This window comes from Oxyura jamaicensis, chromosome 7 (assembly GCF_011077185.1).
Source record: "Oxyura jamaicensis isolate SHBP4307 breed ruddy duck chromosome 7, BPBGC_Ojam_1.0, whole genome shotgun sequence".
NCBI lineage: Eukaryota > Metazoa > Chordata > Aves > Anseriformes > Anatidae > Oxyura > Oxyura jamaicensis.
In genome coordinates this window covers 15,594,504-15,607,030 of record NC_048899.1, presented here as the reverse complement: position 1 = coordinate 15,607,030, position 12,527 = coordinate 15,594,504, and the positions used below count along the sequence as shown (strand labels likewise).

General features: G+C 38.2%; 1 protein-coding gene across 3 annotated transcripts in view; it reads left to right on the top strand.

Moving 5' to 3' along the window:
- KLF7 (Kruppel like factor 7) overlaps positions 1 to 11,820 on the top strand; it is a 62,696-nt gene extending 50,876 nt beyond the window's left edge. For all 3 annotated transcript variants that reach the window (XM_035331307.1, XM_035331306.1, XM_035331305.1), the window contains one exon: positions 4,093 to 11,820. In XM_035331307.1, the coding sequence (XP_035187198.1) occupies positions 4,093 to 4,130 (38 nt within the window). In that variant the 3' untranslated portion in view covers positions 4,131 to 11,820. The remainder of the gene's footprint in view (positions 1 to 4,092) is intronic.
- Positions 11,821 to 12,527: the final 707 nt, after the last annotated feature.

The following is a 12,527-nucleotide window of genomic DNA, read 5'->3' as shown; positions in this document are numbered from 1 at the left end:
GCAAAGAAGGGGAGTGTTGTGCACATGGTGTGGCTGCAATTCCTTTCCAGTCTGTTTTCAGATGCAGTTGTGTCTCTGACCTCCTGGCCAACATCAAAGGGGTATTCATGTCCCCTGTGTACAGGACAATTCTAAAACAAGAGATGAGAAGACTTGATTCTCTTCTGCTGCTGTCCCCAGCCTTATCCCAGCCTGAATGGCCATTCACCCCACAGATCACATAGTTATAGCTGGCAAACTACCACTGGTTTGAGTAGCACCATATGTACAGCAAATGGTATGTGGTTTGGTGGCAGCAGGGGAGAAAGGAGAATCAGCTAAAGTGCTGCAGAAAGCAGTGTACAAGTCCCTCATGCCTTCCAGACACCTGGGGTATGCTGTTTATTAGCATTCCCCAGGAGTTATGCTCTTCAGAAACACAGGTAGGTTATGTTCCTCACATAGTGCAAGACCTCAGCACTCCAAGGGGAAGAAGATGACAGGGCAGTGGCACTTGCTTGTTCTGCATAAATACATGTTTAGGAGATAGCAGCTCAGTGCCAGACTATTGAGGTATATATTCCGGTGTAAGTGTGCTTGGTGTCCTCTCTTGACAGCAAGTTAAGAGCATGCTTGGCTGAAATGCACAAATCCCACAGTGGGAAATCCACAGCTGGTTAGAAAGATGGCTGAGCAATATATTCTCTTACCTTCTTTCTTTCTTTCTTCTGCAGAGGCTTCAATGCTGAGGAGTACAGTGTTGCTAAGGAGATAGAGCAAAAAGAGAAGGGAGAGAGTCATGTTTGGGAGTAGGGAATTTTTGCATTGTGCATCACTGTATGACTTTCAGAATTAGAGTGTCTTAATCTAGCATAAACTGTCCTTCCTAGGAAGAGCTGACATACCACATGCAGTGCTGCTCTAGAACTGGAAGAGGCGCAGAGCCAGAGATGTGGGGCAAAGTCTTGCCTCACAGACAGGACTAGGGACCAGCAAGCAGCTGCTTCTTAATTTTGTGGAGAAAGGAGTTTATCTTGTCAGTGTATCCTGTGGAGCCTCCCCCACTGCTAGCTCTTGTTCCAGAATGGAAAAAAAATATGCCCAGTGATCAATACTTTTTTTTTGGACAGCGTGTTTTAGCTGTATCATCTGGTAGGGACTGTTATACTGTTGAACATAAACATCCATATCCACCAGCCTTACCAATAGCTAGAACTAACCAAATCAGTCAGCAGGAGGACATGAAAAATTAGCATTGTACCGTTTTATTAGCTATAAATTAGCTAAGAATGGTGCCATTTTATTAGCTATAAAAATATTATAGGGCTGAAAAATACACTAGATACTAATACTATGGTAATTGATGTGAAACTGTTCTGGATTCATATTTTTAACAGATCTTGCTGTGTTGTGACTCAGCATACTTTTTCCTGGGATGCATTTATCATACAGACAATCAGAGAAGAAAAGCCATGCTTGGGTGGTGGTCTTATGACTAGTCCTAGACTAAAGTGCCAGCTGGTGCATGTCTTTTTGGCAGCCACTCAAGCTGTTGTTTTGTTTTGGCAGCCTCTGTAGCCAGAGCATGCTGCTCTCTCAGTTGAGACTGACAGGAGAGATGTTGGTCCAAGGGTGGATTTTGGCACCCCTGGGCTAGAAAATTCTAGCTGTGCTGAGCCTGCTGCGCTGAAAGCAAAGTGTCCATTGTCAGTTCCTCATCTGTCTCACTGCACTTCAGGCAGCACCTTGGAGGAATGCAGCCACCAGCCCATTTTGAAGTCTTTCTTTTTATTTTTTTGCCCCTCCAGAAGGGTACTAACCCATTTGTAAGCTGCTACAAATCAGTAGAGAACAGCTGATTAGAGCAGAACTATGCTCATCCATAGATGATGAGAGCTTATTTTTTTTTCTTGTGAAAGTTGCCTTCATACAAGGCTTCTTTGTCTTGAAAATTTACCTCTTGGTGATTCATCTCTGGATATAGTTAGAGATAGACTGCCTGTACGGGGGAATGCTGCCAGTGGGACAGAAAAGATTCCCTAACTATTTAAAAATCTCTTCATTTCTATAGGTCTTCAATTTCTTAGCTTTTTAGATTGAGGGCACTTCTGTTTTTATTATTATTATTATTATTGTTTGTTTGTTTGTTTTTGTTTTGACTACATAGTTGAATTTGTTCTTTTACGTTCTTTCTGAAAAGTAAAAAACACTCAACTATTGCTTCTTGAGAAATAGATTCAGTGCCTTTGTATGAGCTATCCCGATTCTCACAAAAAGCCATTTGGATATTCTAACCATCGGTGGTGTTTTCAGACTCTAGATCTGTGGGGCAGTGAAAAGACATTGCAGGCAAATCAGTTCTGGAAGTAGCTTCTAATGATGCCCTCAGAGCCTACAAAAACAGTTTATTCAAAAGCCATGGATTTGTGTTTTTGTGTGATATTTATAATAAATGTTTTTTCCTCTTACTAAAAATAATTGTGCCAGTGATTTTTGGTTTAGGGTGGAAAGAAGACAAGCCAAGATTTGCAGGGAACTTGGAAACCTCCCGTATCTGAGTACTCAGCTCAAAGTCCATAGTAGAAGTTTGAATTTTGAGAGTGCCTCACTGCTGCCTCTCTGACAGCTGGGCTCCATTTCAGGGCTTTGGGGTAGGCAGCCAGAACCACTGCCTGCTTGTCCTGCAGTTTACTCTCTGGTGCCAAACATATCTTTAATGACACTGTGATAGTGACTGTGAAATGGATTGGTGCCTTTGATCCCATTTCTATTGGGTATGAAGTTGAATAAATATTCTTGCTTACTGGCAGTTTTGATAAAATGGGGTATATATTGAATGACAGGGAAGAAAAGCACCTGTCCTCCTCCGAATTTATTCCCCTAGTTACTGATAAGATCTTAGTGCTGTAAAGTCACAGATTTTGGGTTGCTGTTCCTGCTGCAATGAGTGCCCTGCAGCATGTCTGCTACAAAGCAGCTGTTCTAGAATAGTAATTCTTGATTAACTCTTTTTGGGGCTGCTCTTCTCCTGGAGTAAGTGTGTTTTATTCTGAATATTTTAACCCACTTCCCAAGTGGATTAAGTAATTTCAAAAGAAGGCAGTCACAAGCCTTTGGAGAGGAAGTTAATCAAGAATAGATGCTTAATTTCAAATTCATGCCCTACGTTATCCTCAATTAACTACATGTTTAGACCAGCCCTAAAACTCAACTAGTTCTCTAGGGCTGATGCTCTAAGTCTGTCTCATCAGTATCCACCCACATGTTCAGAATGTCAAAATGTTACGTTGTGTGATGAGATGGAGGAAAGATGGGTTAGTGGACAAAGAACAGAAGTTGAAAGTGAAAGTCCTGTCTTTTTTGCCTTTTTTTTTGTTTGTTTTACCATACTTCTTGCGTTATTTACAGTATCCCTGCCTTCTCTGTGTCTCAATTTTCACACTTACAGGATAGGGATAATAATACCTTGTCTTCTCTCAACATCATTTAGGGAGATAGCATTCATCAGCATCCCCATATTACCAATGATATTCCCATTGGAGAGAATATGAGAGAGATGTAGCCTGAAGGATTTCCAGCCCCCAAGCATTGAACCATTTTCCTTCTGATTTGTAGTTAAAAATGGGAAATTAGCTTTCAAAACTGGCATCTTATGTTGGTGTTTGTTGCTGGTACTGGGCACTTGGAAAAGCTATATTTTTCTGATATTTTTAATTATTATTTTTATTTTTAAATTGTCATTGCTAAGTATTTGAGTATTTGAGTAAAACTGACTTGTTTTATTTTTTTATACACACACACACACACATACACTGAATTTTTGGTTTTATCCTACAGGTGCATGGATGAGCACCCTTCCTTGAAGTTTCACTCAGTGTAAGAGGAGGAGGGAAAGGAACAGAGAAGGGAGAATAGTCTATTTAGTTGCTGAAAGCCTGGATAGTTGGCCATCAGTGGTTAGTTATAGTTGTGAAGCACACAGCGTTTGGTGTTGATCCATCAATAATATAAAGAATGTCATTAAACCTGGATAAGTATTTCCTCCTGTACAGCAGCAACCCTGTTTTCCCAAATTCTGAATTTATTTAATTTCCCACTTCATTTATTTTGCAGGTGTTTTTCCAGGTCCGACCACCTTGCCCTCCACATGAAGAGACACATCTAAATATCTGTCAGCTTGGCATGGATGTCATCTGAGCTAAGTGTTGTGAGATGAAAGTGGAACTCGAGTAATAACATGCTGCCTTGCAGGAGAAGAGAACTTGATCACGTGTAACCCTCTGTACAGAGACCACACGCTCGCTCTGTCATGCACCCAGTTATACTTCAATACACACATCAGTTCTTTATGCCTTGCCCCAGCTGGATGGGAGAAGATGCAGGCGAGGAAATGGTATAGAGGTGAAGTCAATGAGAAGAACAATTGCGTACAGTACTTTGTCTCTCTTGGATTTATTTCCTGGTTTTGCCAATGGAAATCAAAGAAAATGGAGGAGGCTTCTCTGCAGGTGGACGGCAATAGGAGGGGCTTATTTAACTTGCTTCTCGATGCAACTCAATAGGAGAATATGTCGTCTTGAAGTTGCATATTTGTAGCACTAACTTTCTTTTTAAATAGATGGGGGGAAAACAATGACCTAGAAAACCAAATCCCAGTTTGGTAGCCAAAATTAACCTCTTGGTTCGTTTGTTCTTTGTCTGAGGATTCCTAATGTTCAGTGCGTCAGACTTCTCACAGACACTTTGACCTGTCTTGGTTTTGGTTCTTCTTCCTAGAACTGAGCTATTGAGATCCTTTTAAGTCAATACCAGTGGCCTTAATGGCAGTAGACTGTGGAGTGACACTTGTGACACAAATATTCTCTCTTTGGCCTGAGTTTATGTAGACTTCACGGAGGACTATATTTTTGTTGGTTGTTTTTATTTTAATTTTTGTTTTGGCTATTGCACAACATATGCACTAGGGACTCTGGAAGCTGCTGCCATGATGGCTAAGTGGCCAAGGGATAAACCCAGAGAAACAGCACCTAATATCTCTGTAGGCCTCACCTTATTGCCATAGCTAGGACTTCTTGTTTATTTGTTGAATGAAAACTTTAAAAGCTTACTTGGAAGCTTAAACCTTATTTTCTCTTTTCTCCACGAACAAGTGATCTTCAGAACTCCTTGTCTTCACCTGGATATTGGTCTGGGACTGGCCACACCATACAGGCATGACTACAGGATTCCTTCCACATCATGTGAGCACGTTAGCCACAACTCAGAGTGACTTAGAGATGAATTATGTTGCTTTTTCTTGCTGTTCTTCTAAAAACCAATTTAAAACATTAGACTTTTGTTTGTGTAAAGAGCACCTGCAGACATTTTTATTTAAACCTGATGTTTTTTGAACATCTTACACTCAAAAAAACACAAGCCAAAAATCCTGCTCCAGTCTCTGAGTGGGAAATCGAGAACCTCTTCCAAGTACAAAGGCTTCATTCAGCATTAGCCTTTTAAAGAAATTATCAAAGTCCTCCTTTTCCATTCATCAAGTTGATACTGTAGCCCACTCCAATATGAAAAAAAACATAATGGTGTGAATGGTGAAGGAAGGGTTGGATTTCACTTACAACAATGAGGCTTTTCCAATGATTGCTCTAAAGTATTACTAACCTAGAGGTCCTTTTTGGCCTACTGTGTGAACCACCAAGGAGAAGTGGAGGTCTCATGCTCACCCTTCAGTCCTATTGATAATTTGATTTTGTTGGGCTCAAAGTGGATTAAAGTCTTCATTACAAAAGAAAAAGAAACAAAAAATGTATCTTATTATAACTCGCATTTGAAACTATTTGGCACTGGCCCTGACTCCAAAGACTGCATTTAGGACCATAAAAATGGCCTATGCAAGCAGGCAGGTGGTCATTAGGTTGTATATTTTGTATATTCTGGGACCATCCCTACAAGATGTGTCTAGAAATGAAACAAAATGGCGCATGGTCCACAAATGGTTGCTGCTCTTTTATACTGTATTAGCCAACTGCCCTTCTTTGACTGTTTTGACTCATTGACTGTTAAATATTTCCCTTAATTTATGTTTTGGGAGGTAAAACTGTACTCTTGGGGAAAAAAGAACAAACAAGAAACTCAATAGATGTTTAAGAGCTGTCACCGGGATCCTTGGCACTTGAATTCTCAGCATTTTGCAACCTTTGGTTCCAGTGAGAGATTGAATTTACTCAAAAGATGCTGTTTTTCCTCACAGTTTTCACAAAACACTGTGACTGTCAACTGAACACTTTGGGGACAGGGGGGAAATACGATGTCTGGCCCATATGGCATGAAATATGGACCAAAATCTAACCATCTTTTAGGGGCAATGATGTAACATTCATGATAAGAAAGAGAGAGAGAGAGAGAGAGAGCAAGAGAGAGTGTGAAGAAAAAAAAGAAAAGAAAGGTAGAGAGAAAGAAAGAAAATTGAGATTATTCCAAAGATTTAAAACTAACCGTACTATATATACATATATATATATTTTATATATATATATATATACAAAAACTGCAGAGCACTGCTTGCTGACAATCTCGTATTTCTCTACTTCTGTGTTTGCGTACTTCTATGGCCATTCCATCCAGCTGTTCCACTGGGACTGAGGGCCCTAGAATCCAATTTGTGTTGGAATATATAGAGCATCCTGCCAGATGTCTAATGGGAACTGAAACCTCAGCTGTGTGAAACTGTAGAGCATCCAGTCAGTACATTAGATTTAAAAAAAAAAAAAAGAAAAAGAGGGTAAGAAAATCCTAGAATTTCATTAGTGTAGCATCCTAATGTATGTGCTCTCAAACTCACTGCTACAATACTCATTGGCTGTGAACCTGCATAAATATCCTCCTTTGACCTCTGGACACACCTGCCTCTAGATATGCTAACAGTAGTCTACAAAGAATAATTATTAAATGACAGTTTATGTACCAGGCTCTATTTAAAAGGGGAAAAAAAATAAGCAAGACTGCTTCTTTTATTCCAGTTTTCATTTTGGTCTTGTTGACATCTTATTTAAATATGGCAGAACAAGGGCCCCATAGAAAGAAACATACTGAAATGTGTGATTATTTTGTTCTAGAGACAGGCCTACAGTTAAATCCTGGATTTGTATAGCCAAACAAACATAGAGGAAAAGGGGATAAGAGCCTTAACCAGATTTCAGATTTCAGATTTCTCAGGCTCTTTTTGTTGCAGGTCTTGAACTCTGAAGCCAAATTCTGGGCTTTGGGACCATCGCTTCTGCTTGTAACAGGAGGTATTTTTCACCTGTATATGTTGTATACTCCATCAGTCTCTGCACTTCAGTTTCTGGGTGGTCATATACAAGTGTCTTAGTCATTACTAAAATTTTGAACCATAGCTTGTATTTCATAGATGGAGTCTCCCTTTTGGAAAAGCCTAATTAGTGACATGTTCCAGGAGTCATTTTTTACAATTACAATTTTTGTTTCTTTGCAGATATTTCAAGCTGTGCACTTCAAACCTGAGCAATCCATTATAGCTAGATCATTTTTGGGCCTGTGTCTCCTTGCTAAAGTTGTACAGACATCTTCTATTTATAAATTATGAATAGAAATGGGCTAATAAGGAAAGGCTAATCCTTTCTGTAAGGCTTCTTTGGAAACAAAACTCTAAATAGATGATTTGGTAACAGTTGAAGACAAAATTATTGAGCTTTAGAAAGGAGAAGCTTAACAGTGTTTCCTTCATGCTAGATTTATATCTGTTTGCAAAACAGAAGCCACATTTTTTTGGCTTTTCTGAAGAAAGTTAGATGTGGTTTCCAAGGCCATGGAACTGTTGGATGAGAACAAACTGAGACACATGTCCCACAAAATAGTATACATAAAGGAAACAACTAAATCAAATATATTTTTTTTTGTGAGTAGCTAAATAATATTTTGGAGCAGTGTAGTTAATCATAGAATAATGCAGGTAGAAAGGGACTGTCCAGAGGTTGTCTCAGCCAACCTTCAACTAGAGCTGGTTGCTCAGGGCCATGTCCAGTTGATTTTTGAATACTGCCAAGGATGGAAATTCCACAGCCATTCTGTGCAAGCTCGTCCAATATTTGACTAACTTTGTGGTAGAAAACGAAACAAAACAAAACAAAACAAATCTGTATGTCAAGTAGGAATTTCCCATGTTCCAACTCGTGTTTGTTGGCTATTCCACTGTGCACCACTGCAAAGAGTCTTCATCTTCTCTACACCTTCTCTTAGATATTCGTAGGCAGCAATAAGATCTACCCTTACCTTTCTCTTCCTAAGGATTGACTGTGTCTCTTAGCCTCTCTTCATCCATCATGTGCTCCAGCCATCTGATCTCCTTGGTGGCTGTCTTCTAGACTTGCTTCAGTATGTCAGTAATTTTCTTGTATGGGGAAGACCAAAACTGAACAGAATATCCTAGATCAAGGTGTACTTTATATGTTACAGTGTTGAAAAATCATTTAGAAAGTACCAGTATCAAGATTTTTCTAGTAAGATTTTCTGAATGTATAAAATTATGCTTATGGAAATATGCTTTTTATACTGCCAACTTGAGGCTTGGCAAGCAAAATTCTGTTTTTCTAACATAATCATCACTTTTTTACCTTAAACTAAAAAAACGTATCACTCATACTGTATCAAACATGGAGACACATGATGCATTTTAGTCACTTTTTAGAACAAAACAACACTTCAGCACATCTTTGTTCTGCAGTTTTTTCCCCCTTAGGAGAAGAGCAACCTAAACCATCATGTGAATTTTATAAAGAATAGTCTAACAGGGACGGAGATTCCAGAGTAGAGTGTTTTTCATTATCTCAAAGTTGTTCTCTTTCAATAGTCAGTTCTCAGTCTAGAAAATGATTTCACCTGGATAATCTAGGCAAATGAACAAAAGAAAGCTTATTTCCAGGACTGAAATCCAGGATTTATTCAGTGTGTTGGACAAGGCCCTGAACAGAGTGATCTAACTGACCTGTTTTTTAAGCTGAGGCTTGGATTAGGTGACCTCCAGAGGTACCTTCCAACATTATTTTTTCTGTTTCTGTGATTCATATCATAGCTCTGTCTGATTAATTATGTGTACTGGTTTTAGTTCTTCCCAGACTATAGAATGGGTCCGTAGGGTTACTCTCCAACTCTGATTCATCCATATCAAACTTTATAAGGTTTCTTCATGAGCAAGATGTAGAGAGGAAAAAATCTTGAGGAAGAAGAAAAAAAAAATCTTAGCAAAGCAGTTTGAAGGAATATCATACCATGAGATGTATCACAGTTGCAGGGACCAAACAAATATTACAGAAACAAGTTTGCTAGCCTGGAAGACCCATGCAATGTCTCAAAAATGGTTCCCTGTACCTGAAATCTTAGCCAACTTACATTTCTACTGAGGTGATCTATTTTTTTCTTTCATTTGATTCAGATTTTTTGGAATTGGGTTTACTGCTTTTTAAAATTAGCACATTTTCACTTAATACCTGGAAAACAATGACTAAACACAGATGAGGAAGAAGAACCTGAATGCAAGAAGAGCCGCCAGTCCCTTGCTTCTGGAACTATTTTACCTTCAGGAGTAAAAAGGATAATCACTAAGATGTATGGCTAAAATGGAGTTGAAGAATACGATGGTTGCAGTGATTGAGCGTGTCTTATCTGTGACCTTTTTGGTATTTGTAGAATTGGGTTTTCTCCTTCATTTTTACCTGGCTGAGACAATTTGGGCTTTTTAGCTGTCCCTAACACAAAGGTTGCTCTTCTTATCTAACATACTTTGTTTATCTGTGTACAAAACAAGTCATATTTGGTGCTTTTGACAGAACTGATCAAAATCCAACTTGCTTAAGGGTTTCCTTTTCTCCCACCTTCCTGTAATGTGCGTCAAAATCTTTACATTTAAAAAACAAGAACAGACGAAAACTTTGTACATTAGTTAATGTTACCAGGCCAGCACCCAGTGGATCAAGGGCTTTTATTCTTGATTTTATTTGGGACTTAGCAAATCCTGTCATTCCATCCAGCAAGACTGTTTTTAAGCTTTCATATTTCTGGGTGATGCTTTCAACACAACACTCTCTTAAAGTACTTTTTGCTGATTTCAGATAGAATTGTGCTTGCAAAGTTTTTCACATACCAAGGACAAAGACAATGCCTGACTAACTATGGCTTTGACTTGAAAAAATGAAAATTATTTCTTCCCAAGATTTTACAACTACTCATTGATAAGTCTTGCCTGTCTTTCATTAGAATTAGACCTACAACCTTCTTGAATGATCATTTCCAGATCAAGCTTGGATATTCTTCTTCCTTGTGTCACACTTGTGTCTTTTTTTATTAATAGTTTAGGGATGATTACTGCAGTCTTTCTCCTCACAGCTCTACATTGGCTTCAGTGGCAAGATTTAGCATAGCAAGAACTGGAGGGTCTGGCCCACCAGGTACTAAGATCTCTCTCATAAAAGCTGAGACTTTCCTCCTCCCTTAGAGGAATAAGTCCAAGACATACTTGTACTATATAAGTTATATATATAATGATGTAGTTGTATATATAAATTATATACATAAAAATGTGGACATAGGGGGGTAGGCTGCCTTTATCACCTCAAAAATAGGTTTCCTTACCTGAAAACTTTCAAATGCAGGTATCATTTTCAAACAGGGTTTTATAGTTTTCCTTAATGCTTGTTAATGGCATTTTTGGTGTGATAATTCAAGTTGAAACTCTTCACAATTTTCAAAATGAAAGCTTTGATGATTTTTTTAAGTGCTTTGGTCCTAACTTCTATATACTGCCAGAAAACAGGTTCTACACCATTTCTCTGTGTGAGTGTGGAGGTGCAACCATATACCGTATACACTCACACAGAACATGAAACTGAGCTACTGACTTAGAGTGTGTAGTAACCAACCGTGCCTATTGCTTTGATTTAGGGAGGGCACTTACTGTTGCCACTGCATTTTAGGAATCACGTCAGCTTCTGTAGGAAAGTTTTCAACAGTCTGGGAAATACTTGTTGCTGTGTACTGTGAATGAGTAGGCTGCAAATTGGGGGTTGGGAGGGGAGGTGGGAAGGGAGGGGGATGAGGGCTTAGCATGTACACACTAAAAATGAACTAGAATGGACAGAAAGGTGACAATTTTAGCCTTTATTGTTGGGCTCTCGGGGAAATAAAAAGCTAACATGCAGTCCCTGAAAGGCCTGATGGCTGAAGGGCTGATCTTTACTTTATAATTTGCAACATGCCTTTTTCCCATCCATCTCTATTTTAAAACCCAGGCCTGTCAGATTCTGGAAGTAGATCAAAACACTGGTTTACACACTACTGCGTTACCAAGGCCATGTCTCTACCAGGGAAGTTGCCCTATGTTAAAATATCAGTCTAGTTAAAATCACTTTGTAGATGCACCTAGTATTTGTTTGCCTGGACTGTGTTTGTATTGGCATCCTATGCAGTTAAGATAAAGTGTAAGAAATGGTTCAACCAATTAAGATACCTCGACAAAAAGGTTCTTGCACCAATTTAAGTGTATGGTTTTGAAATCACTGCATATAAACCACGACAGCTTTTCTCTTAGAAACAAGGCCTTATTTTAGCATGTCTGCTCATCTGATTGGAAAAATAATAAAGCAGGCTGAGATTTATTTATTTATTTTTGTCTTGCTTTGCAAAATGTCCTGCTTTCTTTCTTATCCTTTAAAACCTTTCTTGCTCTCTATTTCACATTAGATTTTTGTTTGGGGGATTTTTTTTTTAGCAACAACAACAAAAGGATGAATGCTCCCTATTTAAAAACAACAACAACAAAAACAAACAAAAACACAAACAACATTGCTTGAAGGACTTTCATTTTGCACTATAATTTTTCTTTTACCAGATGTGTCTGACAAGTGCATTTTGGAGATGCCCTCGGTCACGTTCTCTCAGGCCTACTCTGGTATTTCTAGTTTATCACAGAAGTACCCAATCTTGTAGCCCTCAGTTCTGCCTTTTTTTGACATTTTATTTTTTTTAAGCTTTTTATATATATATATATAAATATATTACTTTGTCAGTTTTTTTGCTGTACAAAAAGTCTTAAGATTTAAAAATATTATTTGTATTATATGATGGTGGTATGTTAATGTTACAAAATTATTAATGAAGAAAAAATTTATTTTTGTTACTGGTCTGTTTCATAATTCTTTTTTAAATTGGTATATTGTAAGATATCTATGCAAAAATGTTATGTGACGCATTTTTATTTAAGAATGTAATATGTGTAATAAACAGTAGAATGTGTTTGGCCCGACAGTGTTTAGTGTGCCTTGTATATTATTTCTTTATGAAAACCTCCATGAACAGCGAAGGAGCTTTTGAATATCAGTTAAGGCTATGGTTGTGTAAAAACACATACTGGTATGAAAGAGATAGCTTATGCTTTAACTTAAGAGAATCACATTTTTGAATTTAAGTAATATTTTTAAAATGTATTTTGTAACAGTTCAAGTGTTGTTTATATTCATGTCGTAACACATATTGCTTTTGGA